Source organism: Lagopus leucura, unplaced genomic scaffold, assembly GCF_019238085.1.
Source record: "Lagopus leucura isolate 7727_CA_CO unplaced genomic scaffold, USGS_WTPT01 Super-Scaffold_100024, whole genome shotgun sequence".
Classification (NCBI taxonomy): domain Eukaryota; kingdom Metazoa; phylum Chordata; class Aves; order Galliformes; family Phasianidae; genus Lagopus; species Lagopus leucura.
Window position 1 is genome coordinate 8,883,414 of NW_024962276.1, and position 18,983 is coordinate 8,902,396.

General features: G+C 39.8%; 3 protein-coding genes across 6 annotated transcripts in view; 2 read left to right on the forward strand and 1 right to left on the reverse strand.

Annotated features, from left to right (window-relative positions):
• Positions 1 to 18,983, reverse strand: part of NF1 (neurofibromin 1) — a 75,932-nt gene that overhangs the window by 7,805 nt on the left and 49,144 nt on the right. For all 4 annotated transcript variants that reach the window (XM_042879412.1, XM_042879411.1, XM_042879410.1 and 1 more), the window contains 15 exons: positions 10,221 to 10,653; positions 9,669 to 10,009; positions 8,921 to 9,123; positions 7,701 to 7,894; positions 7,095 to 7,235; positions 6,619 to 6,898; positions 5,283 to 5,497; positions 5,043 to 5,104; positions 4,804 to 4,918; positions 3,907 to 4,008; positions 3,007 to 3,147; positions 2,313 to 2,439; positions 1,812 to 1,943; positions 1,145 to 1,280; positions 163 to 320 (listed from right to left, as the gene is read on the reverse strand). In XM_042879412.1, the coding sequence (XP_042735346.1) occupies positions 163 to 320; positions 1,145 to 1,280; positions 1,812 to 1,943; positions 2,313 to 2,439; positions 3,007 to 3,147; positions 3,907 to 4,008; positions 4,804 to 4,918; positions 5,043 to 5,104; positions 5,283 to 5,497; positions 6,619 to 6,898; positions 7,095 to 7,235; positions 7,701 to 7,894; positions 8,921 to 9,123; positions 9,669 to 10,009; positions 10,221 to 10,653 (2,780 nt within the window). The remainder of the gene's footprint in view (positions 1 to 162; positions 321 to 1,144; positions 1,281 to 1,811; positions 1,944 to 2,312; positions 2,440 to 3,006; positions 3,148 to 3,906; positions 4,009 to 4,803; positions 4,919 to 5,042; positions 5,105 to 5,282; positions 5,498 to 6,618; positions 6,899 to 7,094; positions 7,236 to 7,700; positions 7,895 to 8,920; positions 9,124 to 9,668; positions 10,010 to 10,220; positions 10,654 to 18,983) is intronic.
• Positions 11,894 to 15,438, forward strand: EVI2A (ecotropic viral integration site 2A). Its single transcript, XM_042879418.1, has 2 exons — positions 11,894 to 12,078; positions 14,131 to 15,438. The coding sequence occupies exon 2, from the start codon at positions 14,147 to 14,149 to the stop codon at positions 14,906 to 14,908; it is 762 nt and encodes a 253-aa protein (XP_042735352.1). The 5' UTR covers positions 11,894 to 12,078; positions 14,131 to 14,146; the 3' UTR covers positions 14,909 to 15,438.
• Positions 16,559 to 18,604, forward strand: EVI2B (ecotropic viral integration site 2B). Its single transcript, XM_042879417.1, has 2 exons — positions 16,559 to 16,644; positions 17,728 to 18,604. The coding sequence occupies exon 2, from the start codon at positions 17,759 to 17,761 to the stop codon at positions 18,602 to 18,604; it is 846 nt and encodes a 281-aa protein (XP_042735351.1). The 5' UTR covers positions 16,559 to 16,644; positions 17,728 to 17,758.

Below are 18,983 nucleotides of genomic sequence, written 5' to 3' on the forward strand. Positions count from 1 at the left end.
TCAATTGTAGTGTCCTCTCTTTCCATTTTGTAGAAACCATGTGCATTGCTCTGAATTAGGAGTAAGTACTAAAAGTCAAAACAAATACAAGTATAATTTTTCTCCAGTAACATTTCATGGAGTACCCTGTAGACAAATTAGTAAATTAGGCATCTTAATAACCTAGAAGCTTTTTAGTGTTCGCTTGCGAAGGCTGCCCCATATCCAAACTCATGGACTTTCGCGTTCGAGGGCTTATCTGTCCCACTGTTGGGTAACTGGCAGCCAGATGTCTGTCTGAGCCCTTTGGTGACGACCACGGTTGATTTTCCTTTAGTGTCCTGAAAGTGCAGAGAAATTAAGAAAATCTTTAAAACTTTTGCACATTCAGACATCAATTTTTCAGCTAGCCAAAGTATCCTTTATTAAAACCATATTTTCTAGCAGGTTAATCTCCCAGAAAAATGTTTCAATAAAAAGCATTTATTTGGCTAGAAAAATGTCTAAGCTAGTAAAAACTAACAATCTGGTATGAACCTAATGCTGAAGAGCTGAAAATAAAGCAATAAACCACAAGCAAATCTGCTCATAAGACAAAATGTAAGACATTAAACATCTGCTGCTCCGTACTGGGTACTAAAAGGAGAGGTACTGAGTAAAGTGCTCCGCACTGAGAAAATCTGACTCTGCATGGCACTTCAGCGTTGACTTCCCAGCTTACTTCTGTGGCTGCATATGGACACTGAATAAGATGTCAAAGTTTCCCAATCAGGAATCAAGCAATTACTTAGCATCTCCTTACTTCTTAAAAAGACAATTTTATTCTAAAATGCAAATGAAGAATGAGGTGACATTAGGTCTCACAGAAAAGGGTTATCAAAAAAGATCAAGAATCTCCAAAGCCATTAACTGAAGTCTGAAATTGCTTCAGAGATCTCAAAATCATATTCAGAGAAATCAAAATCATGAACAAATCTCCCTGTGATTCTCAGTCACAGTAGCATGTTGGTCAGGAAGCACTGATGTGCAGGTGAACATTAACTCAGCTTTAACGAACAGGGGGTTTAGTTCTCTATATATCATACCTTACCTTTAGATAACTTAGTAAAGAGAACAGAGATTGAAATTTGGGTAACTTTTATTATCCAAAAGATAGACAACCAACCTATAGCTAGTGTCACTGTGATGTATGGGGTATGTATCCATAGGAACGTTTTCCATTGCGACGTCTGTCAACAAGAGAGACTTCCTATGTTTTAGGCTGCAGCGACTTCGAACTTCCTCAGACACTGTCAGCAAAGCTAAATTAAAAAAAAATACAAAGTTGGTGCAAATTTTCTATGTCAGGAATACACTGAAGAATGTAAGCATCTATTTACATTTTTTCTCAGTACAAAAAGACCTCAGAGATGTAATTACACCTTACTGAAATGTACAGATTACAAGTCGATCATTAAATAATAACTGTATTCCCCAACTAGCTAAAATTCCATGATCTAAACATTTGCCCTCATACAGCCATGTTTTCTGCTTCCAGACCACTAGAAATGTAAATTCTGCAAGGAGCAACACATTTTAGAACTTAAAACCAAACACCTCCAGTCTCCCTGAAGCATTTTGGAAGTTGCACAGTAGGTCCTGAGCTGACAAGCCTTCAGACCACACTGCGTCAGTGACGCACAGCAGCCTAACCCAGACTCTTGTCCAACTCCAGTTACAAGTTTCCTTCATACTGATAACAGAGTCATTAGCCTAACACCAGAAGACATTCCCACAACAACCCACTCCTTTCCAGTTAATGCAAGTTCAAAAGAATGTTTGTTTAATTTCACCTGCTAGGTAAGCCACGCTCTGGGTGTTCACCTCGAACTTGTCACAGTTCCTGTGTTTGTTAACCAGAGCTAGTAGTGTATGCAGAATCCTGACTGTTCTTGCTACAGTGGTAGGTGAAGGATGCCTGTACCCTGCAAAATGAGGTTTAAACACCAAATCCTGTATTTAATTTTTGAATACATATTTATGAAGCACAAATATTTTTTAAAAGCATTTATAAATACTTCCCAGCATGTTCTCAGGACACTTCATATGTAGAGTAATGAAGTACAGCGCTAACAGAAATTGCACATTCAGGACTATTAATTCAGTCCCTCTGTCCAAAATCACATAATTACAAATGCCTGTGCATATATTGCATCCATATCTCACAAATCAACCTTCAGTGAGGAGATACAGGCAAGCACAGAGAAAGAAAGTATTCTGGGAGAAAGAAGTAATGTACTGCAGCAAATGAAACCACACATTCATTTTCACACACGAGCAACATGCACTCTTACCTTTCAAGAGGTGCCCCACTAGTGCAAAGTTGAAATTGGAGTTGAAATTTAGCCCAACAAAATGATCCATCTGTTTGCAGTGCCATTCAAGTGGTCTCCTGATCTCCATGAACACCTCCTCTGGGCTCTGACTCACAGAAAATAAGACATAAGAATATTTCATACAAGCATAGAGTGGTTTTGGCTGGGACCTCAGCGCACATCTCCTGCCATGGGCAGGGACACCTCCCACCAGCTCAGGCTGCCCAGGGCCCAGCCAGGCCTTGAGCATCTCTGGGTATGGGGCACCCACAGCTGCTCTGGGCAGCCTGTGCCAGGGCCTCACTGCCCCCATTATGAATTTCTTCAGAACAGCCTATTTGATTGGAGGTTACTCATCATAATCAATTAAAACAGTGACAAAACATAGTAATTTAAGAAAGAACAGGAACCTATTGACTGCACTCCTGACTTGAATACATCTGTGTATTTCTCTGTTGTTTGGGACCAACCTAGTTAGGCCGTCATCTCTACATCACAGTGTACTGCTGATATTACACAAGTAAACAGCTTGTAATGCAAATTTTAAGTTTTAATTGCTTAATTATTGATGACTGGGGTACGGAATATATGTATATTTTCTTTTGATTAGAACTAACTGCTTGCATGAACTCAGGGTTAATCACAGCTGATTACTAGCAGAGGGCTTGCTTACCTTATCATTGAACACTCGAAGGCTATCCAAGGTATGCAGATTCTGTTCAAGCAGTGCTGTACCTGCTGAGTACAGGTTGACTTCATCCAACTGCAGTACTGCCATGGCTACCCAGAAGAGGGCCTTGTGCATAGGAGAGTCCTAGAAGTTGAAGGGAAACGAAGAGACCACGATTCTACTTTCACATAACACAGTGCAAAGCTACCAAGTAAACAGTGAAACAAACTGAAGTTAATATTGATTTTTTTTTTAATCTTTAGCTGTGTGAATGAAAGTCAAATATGCACATTAAAGCAGCCCTTCAAATACACCTGACACAACAAACAAGGTGTTTTGTTTCTTTTTTTAGCTTATTTTTAAGGCATTAACAAAGAAGGAGTTGCAAATGCATCCATGCTCTCCAGAAACCCCGCCATAGAAATGCGTTCTTTTATGTGTGCATGACAATGCCACTCCACAGGTAAATTCTGAAGTGATTCATTAATGGTGCACCCACTGATATGCTGATCAATTCACTGAAGTAACATAAAATGGCTAAATTAATCTCAAGTAAGACATAATAAAAACTTATTACAAGGCATGATCAGAAAGATGTATGAACAACTGCAAATTCAAAAGCTGAGATGGAAAATCTTTTGGTGAGAATGAATGCAAACTGTGGTGCAGCCTTTGCGTACGGCCCAGTGATGAAGCAGAACTGTACATTCTGAAGGCTTTTTAAAGCTTCTGCACATACAAACATCTGTGACATACTTCTCATATGCAGTACTTTCAAGCGTGAGTCAGAGCAGCGATGTGTGAACATCAGATACCACAAGACTTACATACATTTTTAAGCTCATACTCGTAATTATAACCTACAAAATATATTCTGTTTCCTCCAGAAATCCAGTTGCTTACCTTGTTAAGAAGAGGCTGCAGTTTGGTGAGTGCTATAACTGTTGCTTCTATTAGAACTTGGCTATTGTAATTATCAGGGCCTTTTAAACAGCTCTCAAGTCCCTTTTTGTAGAAAAAAAGAATAATAAGAAAACAGAACCCATAATTAGATTTTGCTTTATGAAAAGATGAAAGCTCTAAACTATAATGTAGTTCTCAATTAGTTTACAAAGGCTGAGTTCCCTTTAAACCAATTTGAAAGGAGTTTCAGAAATGAAGATCTACACAAGCATTTATTTATTGCTGTAAACAATCATGCAATGTGTATTAAAAAAGTAAGGGTGCAAGAGCCACAGAAGGGCTTCTGCAGTTCAGACACTGAACAGTTAAATTTTATGTCCACATAATGTTAGTAAAATACTTGAAGAAATTCACCACTGTTCAGCTGCTATAGAACACAACCTCCTTTAGAAAATACGGACATAATTACCAAGCTAGGTAATATGCTGCAAAGTTTTCTTATATAAACATTCTGCTTTTTATTGTATTTAGTTGTTAATGTCGTTAAAAAAATAAAAAATAAAAAAAAGAGTAACACATACAGGTAGCTGCATTACCAGAAAATTGCTCATTTATTGTAATACTGACTCTTCTGGATCCAAATTCAGTGTCGCAAATTTTAAACTCAATATTGAGAACTAATGTTACTCTACAAGTAGCTGCACTGATAAATTTATTGCCACCAAACTAATTTAAAATAGAAGGCCTACAAAGACAATTTCCTATCAGGTTTCTCTGTAGAAGAATATGCTTGAAGAATGTATTTACTGTGAAATTATGCTGCATTTTATATTCAATAGGAATACTAAAAAAATTAGTTATGTGTCAGAGAGGAAGACAAACACAGACCCTTAATACCTTGCTAAGAATTCGGATTATTTGTTTTATTTGTCCATGAGAGACACGCTTACTTATACAGCCAAAGACAACAAGTGCTCTTGGCTGCAGGGATGGATTATACTGGAATGCAAACCTGTGGAGAAACAGAGTACACTGCATTAAATGAACATACAACAGACAAGCTGTACAATGGAAAACTGAAAATTCCAGGTGTACTACAGGCAGTTAGGGGTCATGCTTTGAGATCTATAACATACTTTTGAGCTAGTTCAGTCCACTGGTCCAGCCACTTGCATGTTGGAATATCTCTCATACAAGCCTAAAAAGAATGACATTGTTTGAACATATATAGCATAAAGAAAATGAATTATTTTAATTCAGAGTGCTTGGTTATTCTAGTTGTCAGAAGTGCTCCTTATCATGTCACTGGAGGCACTGCCCGTTAAACTGCTTGCTGTAGAATAAGCAGCACTGTAACTTTGTTTTGAAACACGTACCTCCATGATCTCCAGCAAAGCTTCAGTAACCGTTTCCAAGGAGGTCAGTGCAAAAGTCTCCCTCTCGTAGGAGCCAGGTGAAAATGACCTGTCTCGATAGCTGGAGCGGAATGCTATGACTGCAGCTGATTTCACTTTGCTGATTCCAAACAGCAAATAAAATTTAGGCAGAGAAAATTCAGTCAAGCTCAGTCTTAAAACTTGCTTGGTCTCCTCTGTTGAACAAATTTTTACACATTAGACTTAAAACACTGACACACAATTCATATTTTAAACACACTTAAGCTCACTCTCCCACAAATACACAAGCAGGTGATAAACCTATGCATGTTTCTATACTGTTTTCTTTGCTACTTGTCTCAGAGCGTGCCAGAACAACTGTGGCCTGTTGCACAGATCATTGAAAGCAGTTGTGAGAGAGAGGCAGTCTGGAAATAGATACAAAGAAATTTGTCAACAGATGTGATTTTCTGAGACTTTTTCTCATATTTGTTAAGAGAATGCAAACATGGAGCGCTCCTGCATTGGAAGGCCAACATTACTGTCAGTTCAAACTGCAGTTAAATTCTGGTTTGGGCTCCCATTGCAATTAAGTCCCTTAGATCAGAAGAAAATGAAGGCCCTGGTACTGGCACTGCATATTCCTAGAGTTCTGAACTTTGTTCCAGTACTGTGTACTTCAAACCCATTTTTTAAACAGGAAGGCTTGCCTTTCTCTCTGTGCATCACAGCAAGGCTTTTCCTTAAATACAAGTGTCTGTGTCTATGCACACACTCTGTCAATACACTTAGATATCATAAAAGGAGCTTTTAGATACTTAAAAAAACAAGATTACATAAACTTCTTGATTTTTTTTCACAAAATCCAGCCTGATTTTATACTGTACTTCTGTGACTGCTGCCCCTTTGCTATCTCAAATATTTTAGGATTGCTAAAATACAGCTGTATGCAACATTCCTGCTTTAACCATGCAGTTTCAAAATTTCCTTATGTAACTGATATTTGTTACCACATTATGCAACTATTCAAAAGATGCACATCAACCAGTTTTAGCACAGATGCATTTTATCCTTAATCTGCATTACAGGAACTTACTGGTACTTTCTTCCCTTTTTCAAAGACCCGTTATACAATTCATACTACACACCTGCTTGAAACCAGTCGTATTTTAACTCCCCCTTCACAGTTATTCTGGCTCATACCCTTATTCTGGTTTCTACACAAGTTCAACAGCAAGACAGTATTTTCAAGCTCAGAATTGTTGAAAGAGAGAAAGATAACTCTGGTATTTCTGAAACTAAAAAGCAACCAATTGAAAACCTGTTAAGAACTTACCACTAAAATGAAGCTGTGAGCAAGTGCACAGAGAATGAATGATGTTGATGACAAGACCATGAGTGGAAGCTCTGAGAGAAAGGGGTCCTGTGGCCACCAACAAAGTAACCACATGAAAGAGGTAGGGGAGATGTGCAGCCACATCCAGAGAATTGTTGAAGGACAGCATCAGCATGTAGCGTGCTAGAATGGCAATATCATCCCACATCAGGTGCTGTTCCAGCGTAGGAGTTGGAGACAGACAAGTCTTGTCAATTATTTTGCACATCCTTCCAATCACCTGAAAAGAGAGCAACCATCTTGCTTTTATGAAACAAAGAGCAGAGCTCAAAATTTCAGTAGAAGCAGTTACAAATCAACATCAGAATTATTCTTCTGGGTTTTTTTCATTATTGCTGAGTCATCAGAAAGCATCTCAGTGCTACGCTGTTATCTAAAGGTGAAATTACTGTTTAAGAGGCAAGGAGGGAACTCACTTTGCTTGAAACCAATTTCACATTTCCAGAAGCAAGCGCTACTGCTGTGTCTGCCATAACCTCAGCTTTAATGGATCCTAAGCCCCCTGTGGCACTAGTTTTGATGAAACTGTCCAGCACTACGTCAAGAAGATCTGTAATCTGGTAGAGAAAAAAAAGCCTTTCTTACTGTTTGGTTAACATAATTTTTCTACAGTAAACAATCTTCTGAATGAGTAATCATTACATTTTTTCAGTTGAAGGTGCACAGCTATCCTAAGTGTAAGCGACAGTCCTAGTGATCTGTCATCTTTCTGGAAAAAGCCCATTGAAATATTAGAATTGCAAAATGAACTGCATCAGATCAAAATGCTTCACAACTGCAGAAGAACTATGATACGGTATCGTTTTTATTTTGCTCTCTGCTTCAAAGCACAGCTATTCATAAAATGCTGCACTTTGCACTTACTGAGAAGAAACTGGATTTGAGGTGGAAAAGAACCTCAAAAAACATTTCTGGGAAACAAGCAAGGTCTTATCTGTCAAAAACTTTATCCTCATGTAAGTGATTGAAAACACTATAATCTGCTTATGAACAAATTACAAGAAATCGTGCATAATTTATACCTGTCCAAGACTTCCCCATATTTTAGCCTGAATAGAAGGGTACATCTGTTTTTCATTTATTGTCATTGTTATAAGCTTATCAAGAATAGCAGTGACTCGCTGGCGCTTCGCGTCGTCGTTGTGTTTGCAGAACCGAACCAGATTGGACAGCCAGGGAGTCATGTACTCCAGACAGAGATGTTTCAGTTCAATGCCTGCAATAAAAACTCACTTTGTAACAAAAGATTGCTGTTGGTCTCTCTGAACAGGTAAATAATTATTTGCAAGCACTACCCTTTCATTTTCCTGCTAAAGTAATGACTATCAGATCTGAGCAAATAATACCCTAAAATACAGCTTTCATAAGGAGCACACTGTTAATAATAACATCCAATAAACATCTGTAAGAATCTAGCAAGGATATTTTGACATTTTAGTATCTTAAGACATGTGACAAAGATGTGTACGCTTAGTATGAAGTGGGACTAAAGAAAATTTCTCTTTAATCTTAAGAATGTATTCCAAACTGCTTCCAGCAGTAAAATCAGAGCTGTTTTATGTCTGCAAAACAGAGATAACAAAAGCTGAATGGTAGAACCAGACAGGAGATATCATCAATCTGAAAGGCTTAAATTTGAAAGACACAAACTGTTTTCTTAAGGTATCTGCTAGAACTCAAAACTTCACCAAGATCTTTTTTTCTTGTTCTCTACATTCTTAATTCTGGTGAATCAAAAACAGTGTGATAAAGATCTGATCACCAGATTACTCCCTGTACAAAACTGTCAGGGGTACGAAACAAATAATTTGTGCTGTGATCACACTGAGTAATTGTTTAGATAAAGAAGATGGCTGGTGAAAGCTAGAAAGACTGGGCTCAGGCTGCTTTATTTCTTTTTATAATATCTGCTTCCTTTCTTTCCATGCAGAAAGAAAAGGGTACATTCAAGAGTGTAAATCAAAGTACTGTTGGAGTTTCTGCTCCAACAGATGCCCCCCCACGTCACAACATTGGCTTCTGAGGATGACACAGCTTCACAGAAACACAGAATTATCAGATTAAACTTGATTGTTAAGAAACAAATATAAACGGGTCATCTTAAAAACATCCAAATCAGTTCTAGGAAGCATTAGTAACTTAAAGTTGCTGTGATTCAGTAACATGAGGAAGTTTGTTAAACTTGACAGCTTAAATCCTTTCATGTTCATGGTTAGTAGTGAGGAACACCAGCGTTACTTACTCGATTTGCTAAATCCTGAAATACACTCTTCCAAGAACTCTAAGGTAAGGTGTGGCTCATTAGCTGCAAGAGTCTTACTAATTGACACAATAAAGAGCGTGTTGTTGGCAGGAATACATAGACCTGAAGTTTCCAGTAACTGGCCCTCAATCTTTAAATTAAAGGTACAGGTTAAGGCACACAGAAGATTATAGGCAGCAGACCTGCAAACAAAGCAAGCAATGTGATTTGTAATAGTCTTCCTGTCTGTTTTGAAATACACACATTACACTGAGACATCACAGCAATGGCAGTCACATTTCCAAAACCAAATCAATATTGTTATATAATGTACTATATTTAAACCCTGAGCTGCTTTTCTGCATCAGTTAAGATTCAGAGACAACATTTGCCTCGGACAAATGAATTAAATTACTCCTTTGTTTTAAGCTGTTTCTGATGAAGTTACAGAGTATGCTGGAAGAATTTGGTACCAGACTTCTCAGAAGAGCATCCAGTTCCAGGAAATGCGAGGTATTTCCAAGTGCACCTGAGTGGCTGAGAGGCAGGAGCCGAGGGCCACAGTCTGCCAGTGAGCAAGGACTCATTTTTGGAGGCAGCCCTCTTTGACGAGACCCAAAAATTTGCTCTGCAACGGACAGCTATTAAGCAAGAAGTTCAGCACCAAGCCAATCAAATGTACCCAATAAATACATACTGCAAACCAAACTTTTCCTTACAAAGGGAAATTAATTTAAAAGATCAGTACCGCAAACTGGGGTCTGAGCTTCCCAAATTGAGCAATGCTATGTTCAGCAGTGTTCCAGGAACATCCTTAGGGCGAATTTTAGTGTGCTGTGGGATGGAGTCTGGTTGTGACAGCTCCCACCGTGTCCGTATGTGAATAATGGACCTCACAATAGCTTCACACTCCTGATGCATGAAGGTGAGCGGTGTTCCCTGGTTGGCAATCGTCAATGTAAACTGATTCTCATCAACAAGACATATTTCCTCAATCTCAGAGGCGTAGTATATGTCATTTAAAAACACTGTTTGTCCCAGGACTCTCGTTCGTTCTGCTGATGTCACCTGCACAGCTGTTGATCCAACCTTAGAAAGAGAATCAAAAAATGGTTGAGCACCTGCTGTTAATGATACAAAGAGACAAGTGTGACATTTCTATCTGACCAAGATACACGTATGAAATTGTATGAAATAATACTGTGTTGTGAGACAGAGAAGAAAATTAAAAGACAGCAGAAACGCATTTAAAATCTTATCAAAATAGAACAATTCACTAATAAAGCATGAAAATACTTACTTTAATAGACACTTTGGTGTCTTTGTGAGCCAACTTGAGGGCATTGTGAAATACTTTCAAGTCCTCTTCCAAAGCTAAAGTAGCTGCTGGAAGTTTCTGCTGGTCATGTTCAATGTGCTCCGCCAGCTTTCCTGGAGAGTCTATGAAAATCAGCCTTTTGCTTCCTTTCAAACCTGTCAAGAGTCTTTCGTGGTATTTGGTGTATTCTCTGACCCAAGAATTACAGTTATAAATAAAAACTGCTGAGACATTTTCATAAGCAAAGCCTGGAAAAACTACAAACCATTTAGAAAGAAAGTCAGTTTTAAAGCGATTACTGGGGCCAGCATGTGTGAGGTCCACCACAATTTCATATGGCTTTGCGTAGTATGGCTTCAGAGTTAGCAGGACGTGGTATATCAGTAAATCTCCATTGATCTGGCCGGTCTTGAAACTGTAAGAAAACATGACAGACACTGTTGGCTTTGCCTTCTAGACCCACAATAAAACATTTCAGTGGTGCGTCACACACACTGCTACACTAAAACAGATTGACATTTACACAGCCCCAAAAATGTCAAACTCAAAGCAGTGACACTGGACTGGCATCCATAGCCTAAATTCTGTCACGACTCATATTCCAACCGAGTTCAGCCCAGTATGCTACAGCTTGGTTTGGATTCATTCATTTTGAAGTGCCACACCACCTCCCACAGCCATGAAGTGTCTGGACATCCAGGAGGCTCATCCAGCACCTCCAACCAAAGGAAAAGTAAAATCCACACTGCTGAGGAAGAGTGCATTGATTGGCTCAAAGTTGATGCAAGTTAAGGGTTTCTTTGAAAAAAGGCATAAAGTATCACCCCAAACTCTATTTTTATTACTTTTTATATTTTAAACACATTTCTACAGGTTCATACTATACCTACTTTTATAAGTAGAAATAAATTATTTAAATAGTCTTGGTTAAGACTAATTAAACACCTACATACCATTTTTTTCAGCTCATTTTGTCTGCTAAATACTGCAGCAAGCACAACAATGTACTCTAATGCTTGGTGGATGGTTTCTAAGAACGGTTGGTCCTTTGAGTAGTACAGAGGACACATCTGTGAAATAATTCTTACCTGAAAAGCATGCAGGAACTACAAAAATATTAAGAACCCTTTGCTCTCATTTAGTGCTTTGCTGAATGTTACGAGATCGAACAGAGCATCTGTCTGAACCAAGTTTTCAGAGTTAGTACAGCAGATAAAATTCTACTAGAAAGAATTAGAAAAGCAAACTTTGCAGTAGTTTTTGAACTTTTAAAGACTCGCGCTTGTTTTGAGCTAGCATCAACTCAACTCTTTCAAAGCAACACAACAGGCTACGGAAACATCTGCTAAGCACTGCAAGCACAAGTCATTTTGATCTCAGAGGGACACTGCTCCTGGTAACATCTGAGGTAAACGACCTGAGCACAGGATAACAGAGGAGATACCCATCACAAATGTGAAGTATTTATCTGTCTGCCCGAGAGACTTTTTTTCCTGTGTTACTTCCTGTTACTCAGAAAGCTAATTCGGGCAAGTTGGTGTTTTTCCCCCTCTAAGATGTCATGGCATAGTCGTTTAGAAGAAGAAAAAAAGAAGAAAAAAAGAAGGAAGTGGGTCATCACTGTGGTTTTAGTTCTCCACTTAGAATACAGGACATGTAATTTCAGTTACAGATTTGCTTAAAAAAAAAAAAAAACAACAAAACCCAGCACTGTCCAAGTCTACTTGCTTCATGTTAATGGATGTTTGCATCCCAAGAGCAAATACACACACAGAGAAATCTTACTGTTAACGGACTAAATATCTGAACACCAACTTTCTTTTGACTGCACCACGGAAAGGTAAGTGCACATTTTCCTTCTACTTTCAGTTCCACTTGAAAGTTTCCTAGATTTTGTAGGAAATTATACATGAAAGTAAGTTTGAATTTTTTTGTTTAAATACAACTCCACCAGTAACAACAGCTAACAATCAATCTCTGCCTGATTTAAGGAGTCTGATAAACAATTGCTTTCAGTGATGCTAGAAGTTGTTCACAATCAGACTAAAGAAGTAACAGCAGTCTACACTGCTCTGTAGTTCCTGTTACTGCGGACTGACACTGTTACTCTGCACTGACAGAGGACCCTATCAATACCTGGGCACAAATTGCTGAGTTAAAGAAAAACAGAAAAAGCTACGTAATGATCAGTCCCTTTGCTAACGTGATTATAACTGAAGCCTTTACAATACTAGTTTCTTTATTTTTAAGAAAGGCATATTGGTCCAAATAAACATTCATACAGCTGCAGTTCTCGGGCAGTAAGGATTGGAGTGCATCTGCACTGGAAAATGCACCTCATTTCTGCACGTCATGTAGAAACTTTGTGAAATGCCCTGCTTCCCTCCACCCCCAAAAAGGTTGTGCTGTTGCTGCTTTTCCTCCTTTTTGAAGACTGCAACAAGGCGTTCCCCAGTAACCGTTACCTCAGGAAGATAAATATTGTACCCAGGCTGTAGCTGATGACTAAGATGGTTTTAATTCGAACTTAACAATAAGGACTCAGAGCAGTTTAGTTTGAAGTGTGAATTGCGAAGAAAGATACAAATATATTCTCCTCTCCTCTGCCTCATGAGCAGCCACCCACCATCTCACCCTGCTCCCATCCCAGGCCTATCACACCCTTCCCTTCCCTGGGGGGCTCCGGGAGTATGAAAGATGTCATTTGGATACTGAAAAGACAGGCAAGCTTAGCTCTCTGATTTTTGAGTGTGAACACATTAAGATCTCTGGTAGATAAGCTAACTTTCAACTATGGCAAAAGCAAATTTATTTCTGGTACATTTCCAAGTTACCAAAACCTAGAAACATACAGATGTGCTTTGTTACCTTTAAAGTAACAGCTGCAAGAAGAAATTTCTACAAACAGCACCATTAATGTCAGTCATCCTTGATAGCATTTATACATGAACAAGATGTAAACTACAGCACTTGGAGGAAACATTTCATTCTGTTAACAGAGACAGGGAGCACAACAACCAGCCATAAGACCTGAGCCTGTCTCACACACGTAAACCTGAGAAGACTCGGCACAGGCATGATGCAGTAACTTCCCTCTCTCATCAGCATCACTCTGAGGTTGCCCTGTTTGTCTCTGATTCATGGTGCGAATCTGAATATTACCCTAATGTAGAGCAGAGCATAATACTAATGGTAATCTGCACAATTTCAGAGGTTTTAAAGGAAATATCAAATCTGAAGTGTGTTTGTGATAAACAGTCTCTTGTACAATAAATCAGACATTAAAGAACAAAGATCTTCCTAGGGATTTATGAAATACGCCTGACAGCCGTGATAAGAAATAAAACGATTAGAACAAGTAACTGCTGCCATTTACAGGAATGCTTTCAGTTAAGGTCTCTGCTTGGCCATCTGTACAAGCACAGTTACTTCTCCCATATTTGGGGAAACACGGTGAAGCAGAAAGCGGTACTCTGTAGGTTTTACATGGGTGCCTCCCTTCCCCATTTAAAAGCAGAAGTGATGAACTTAAAGATGGTTAGCTCTAAAGAGGAGGAACTACAGCAGTCTGTATCGACACCCACAAATCACGGAGCACTCAGCAGAAAACACTTTCCTCTCTTTGCTTCATGTTCTTTTTTCATCTTCATACACATCACACATAAACCTCCAAACACTGGAATTCAGCGCTGTAGGAGCTGAAGTCCAAGACCACCAATTCAGTCAGGATTCCAAGCAGCTGAGTGCTCCCTTCCACACATGGCAAGCACGAGGCCAAGTTACAACACATTGCTGATCAGAAAAGCTGCTGGCTGCTAAACCCGACAAGCTGATTCAAACCTCTAAGAACTAGCATTGCGACTTCGTAACACCAGAATTTCTATTTTTGTAGGTGACTGAAGAGGAAGATGAAGACAAAGAGACATGGCAAACCACATTCTGCTTTCCCTCTTGGGATAATCTTTTCATTGTGTTTGCAATTAAGTGCAAACCATACTGACTATCCCATGGTTACCAATGAAATCTGGTATCCAAACTGCCAAAACCTTACTTGCAGTCAGAACACAACAGAAGCCAACACAAAATCTCCTGCAGGCATTGATTTTAACGACAAACCAACATCCACTGCTGAAATGCTGACAGCCACCCCCCAGTCTTTATCTTCAACAACGGGCCCGAACTCCTCATCTTCCTCTGCCCAAAGTGTTCCTGACACTGGAGGACCTAAGAATACCAGCACACCCAAGATCCCCATGACAAAAGAAACATGTGAAGACAATAAGTTTCTTACACTGATTTGCTTCATTATAATAGCAGCCCTTGTACTCATCTGCACCTTCCTGTTTCTGTCAACTGTTGTAATAGCAAATAAACTGTCTTATGTCAAAAAAGCTCAACAAGGAAAACGTCGGCCCAGGAGCAATGGCGATATTCTGGCTACCAACAGCTTCTGGCCAACTGCAGCAGGAACGTGGCAGAGGATACCTAAGGAGACAACTGGAACTGATGTGGTAATGCAGGACTTGCCATCAGAGAGAGATGCTGCAATCCAATTGAGAACCCAAGATGAATCCACTGAGATTCATGTTAAAGACACAGATAATAAACATGAAAACAAAGAAACAATGTCACACAAAAGCATTTTTACCAATTTTGTAGTTGAGATTTAGTCAACTAAAAACACCTTCAGCTTTTACATTTTATACTGGATTAACATGAGACAGAAACTTAGCTTTCAAGAAACAACACACACTGTAACATGGGAAAGCTAAACCTTCAGGTTTCTCATTTTTAAAGGTAGTGGGTATGCTGTGAAAACCTGTACATCAAGAAGGCAGTAGGACTGCATTAAAGAGATTTTTAGAAGTAGCACCAGGGCTGTTTTAACTCCTTTAACCAGCAATCATGGTTGTACCATGAACCAAACAGGATAAAGCAGGACAGAACTTTGCCATTTTCAAAGATCACTGGGGGACAAAAAAAGGAAAGGACAGTTAGAAAATGCTATATTTACGCAGACTAAAGTGCTACACAGGCACTTGCTATTTTAAGAAAACCATAATTCAGTCACAACTTTGATGCCATTACTGAATCGGGAACTATTCTGTTAAAATGCCTTTCACGTTTATTCTATCAAAACTTCTTAAATCAGCTTAATGTCTTTTGAACCAGACTGAGAGATGCTTTTTGCTTTGATTTTAGCTGTAAATATATGAAGTTTGTACTGTATGTTAAAATATAAGAACTCCTTTTTGTAATCATCAATAAACTAGAAACATCAGTAAAATGTTAAATTAATTTTAAATAAAGTTTACATTCTATTTTTTCTCCAAGTCACGAGGGGTAAAACCACAGTATCATGGAAAAGCAGGAAAAAAGTAGAGAATCACGATCCTATCAGTGGAAAGAAGGAAAAGAAACAGTAACGAGGGTGGGATCTGCAGCCAAAAACAGGTGGAAACTGTGAGGATTGAAGGGAACTTGAATGAGGTAAGACTCAAGAAAGTGTGTGTCACAATAACAGGATTTGCATGTGCAGCAGGAGTTGGCAACAGACTGGAAAATAGCCAGCACAGCCAGCAGAGCACAGCAGCAGGCATGGGACATGGAATAGCTATAGTGGAAGGCACAAGAATGCACTTGCAAAATGCTGTGAGGATAGACATACACGTTTCTTTGGCAGGCCAAAACACTCAAGGAGACAAAAAAGTAGTTTGGGTTATGATATGGACAAAGAGACAGCAGAAAAACAACTGCTTAGAGCACGCAGTCCTCCTTTAATGGTGGCAACAGGCACCAACACTGTCCAGACAGAAAAGCAAAGTGGGGAAGGGGAGGCAGAGGAAGGGTGAGATCTGCAGCTATCTGCCTGTAACACAGCTACCTGAAGGAAGATGTGCAAGCCAGCACCCCGTGATCAGACAGTGCTCTATGACTCACTGTAGCGAGCCTACGGTTGCATTTCCATTAATAACAACGATAGCTCATCAAAACCACCACTGAATTTTTATTAGTAAAAATGAAATCCAATCCAAACTTACTTCTGTGTCATTCAAAAAAATTTGTAAGCACAACTATTTTCAGCAAGGACTGGAAAACAAGCATTCATGAATTCCTACATAACAGACACATACCCAACAAAGGCCACCTAAATATTTGAGTTTTACAAACACAATTGAACTGAAAAGTTTGCTTTTAAATCATGCAAACCTTGAGCTAAGCTTCTTAGTAATCCTCCTACTCTTGACACTTCCTGCAGCAAGTGTTGGTAAACTTCCTCTTTAGCTGCAGAAACTTGCTTCAACGTGAGACAAGCCATTTCAGAGCTGCTCGACTCCTAGCACAGCCTGTCCTCTTAAGGCTTCAAACAAAAAATAAGAGAATGCTTGCTTGACAGAAGACAAAGGTAAGAATCAAATTCAAAATGTAAAGACTTAATATTTGCATTATTTATTTTTAAATGAACTGCACTTTGTACAGCACTTCCTAAGCTAATTCAAAGTTCCTGCAGTATTTGGAAGATGCAGACATTCCATCCAGTTCCTAAGGTGTTGCTACTGTGAACTATCATGAACTCTACACATACGCACCATTTCAATATATTTTAAAACAGAATATATTTTTGAGCAGAAGAAAATGAAATGGGGTCCTTTTTATCTGTTTTAAATCTTACGTGTAGATAGTGATCTCTAGAAGCATTAATCTGCTGCTCATACATGTTTGCATCGTTGCATCTGAAATTAACTTTCATAGTTACATACTGAGGTTCCAGGCGCAGCTTCACAAGAGCAGCGTGATCACAAATTATCTTCAGGTAAAATCACAATAGGTGTCTGTATTTTAATGATTTGCATCACACAGGAATTCAGAAACCTGAACTCCGAGCAGTACAGGAAAAAAAGTCTGCTCCATCCCAACTTCCTAACGCTAACACAACCTCCTTCGTTACAAAAGCTTTCCCCATGCAGGAGTTTTTTTTACAAAGACAGTTAAATATTGGAGTTCTGTACCATTATAGTTGCAATATTTGGAAACTTTTGCAGAATTATTGCACTCTAACCTTAACTGCGCAAGTGAGGGAAGAACAGGAAATAGACCTTAAAGAACCTTTCACCCAGGTCTCAGCTTATCTCTAGGCTTCTCTCTCAGTCCTTCAGGTATAAAGTAGGGCAATTTTCTTTACTCTTGTTTGTCAGTACTGCTGTGTTTCGTATTTCATTTCGCATCCATAATCATTTCTGTGACAGATAAAAGCTATTTTGAAACACACTTTGCACTTCTCACCAAACACCATTTTCAGAGAAGGTGGAAAACAAAAAAACCCACAATGATATTGATATCAGAGACAAAGCTGTCAACCATACAGATGACAATAAGCATGCAAGTTTAATCTGGCCTATTTGTTTTAGACTCTAAATATAAAATTGTCTGGTATCAGTAATGTCATTTCAGGTTCAATTTAATGTGTTTTACTTTATTCTTGATGTAGGAGACGACGTACTTAAACAGACTGCAGGAAAATGGTCAGCAACGCAGTAATATTGCTTCTCTTCTGTGGAGAAATTTGGAAATCACTTTCCACTGAAATACCTTCAAATGTTTCCACAAGTGAAAGCATTGTGCATACCAGCACCAGCATCCTGGCAGAGGACAGATCTACCACGTACCAACTGCAAACAACCAGCCCCAGCATGCAGAAGCCTGCAGGAGCACTGACTGCTGCGACAACACTGCCACAGCTGCCCGAACCACACATAGAGCCCACCAACGGGAGCTGGGTGGCAGCAATGATAATGGGCATTGTTTTGGTTGGTATGGTAATTGCTATTAGTATGATTGTTATATGGAAACGCTGCAAGAAGCCATTGCTAGCCGATTCAAACTGGGCAGGTCAGTCTCCGTTTGCAGACGGAGACACTCCAGATACCTTTGTGGACTCCGGCCAGGCTACCAAGCGTTTGTCAGTTTTATTTATGTTGCCTTGGAAATTAAGAGAAGAAGCATCCGTACAGCACGACCCTCCTGCATCAGAGAAACCACCCAACGGCACGGCCAGCAACGCCCACAGGCAGCAGCCCGCAGCAGAGCACCACTGCTCTGCCACCAACCCCGCTGCAGCAGCGGCTCCCGGCCCAGAAGCAGCGAGCCCAGAGCAGGTGCTGCACCCACAGCCTGCCGAGGGCCTCGAGCTGCCGCCTCCCCCTGCGTGGCTCACTGAGCTCACTGAGCCGGCCGAGCAGCACGCCGCGGATCCTGGCCAGCAAGAGGAACTTCACTCAGAAGTGAAGGAACCGTATCCCCCACCGCTCCAGCTAATTACTGAAGAGATCTGTGAACCTCCGCCACGGCCGGAACAGCCTCAGTAGACTGTGCCAAAATAACTTTCCAAAACACTTCTCATTTTTCTTAAACGAAGCACTCTTCAAATAACTGAGTAATGGAGAAGTTGACACAGGCAAGAACAGCGAAACCACAGCACGAGCAACAGCTCCCCGGCATTTCTCAACTTCAGCTTTCACAAAAGGGAAGAATCCCTTTCTGCCTGCAACAAATCTTGGCAGAATACAGCACGCCTGGTGCCACTGCATGGCCTAATAGTGACTCCACTGTGCAGATAACAAATGATTCCTGATTTTGGAGACTGCAGAAAACTGCGTGTACCTCTGTGTTCAGCACATGCAACACAGAGATGGATGTGCACAGTGAAACTTTAGAGGGGCTCAGAGCTTCTTGCAAAGGTTTGTT

Coding starts and splice junctions, on each gene's coding strand:
- EVI2B (XM_042879417.1), top strand. CDS start 17,759: ATGGTCAGCAACGCAGTAATATTGCTTCTCTTCTGTGGAGAAATTTGG.
- EVI2A (XM_042879418.1), top strand. CDS start 14,147: ATGAAGACAAAGAGACATGGCAAACCACATTCTGCTTTCCCTCTTGGG.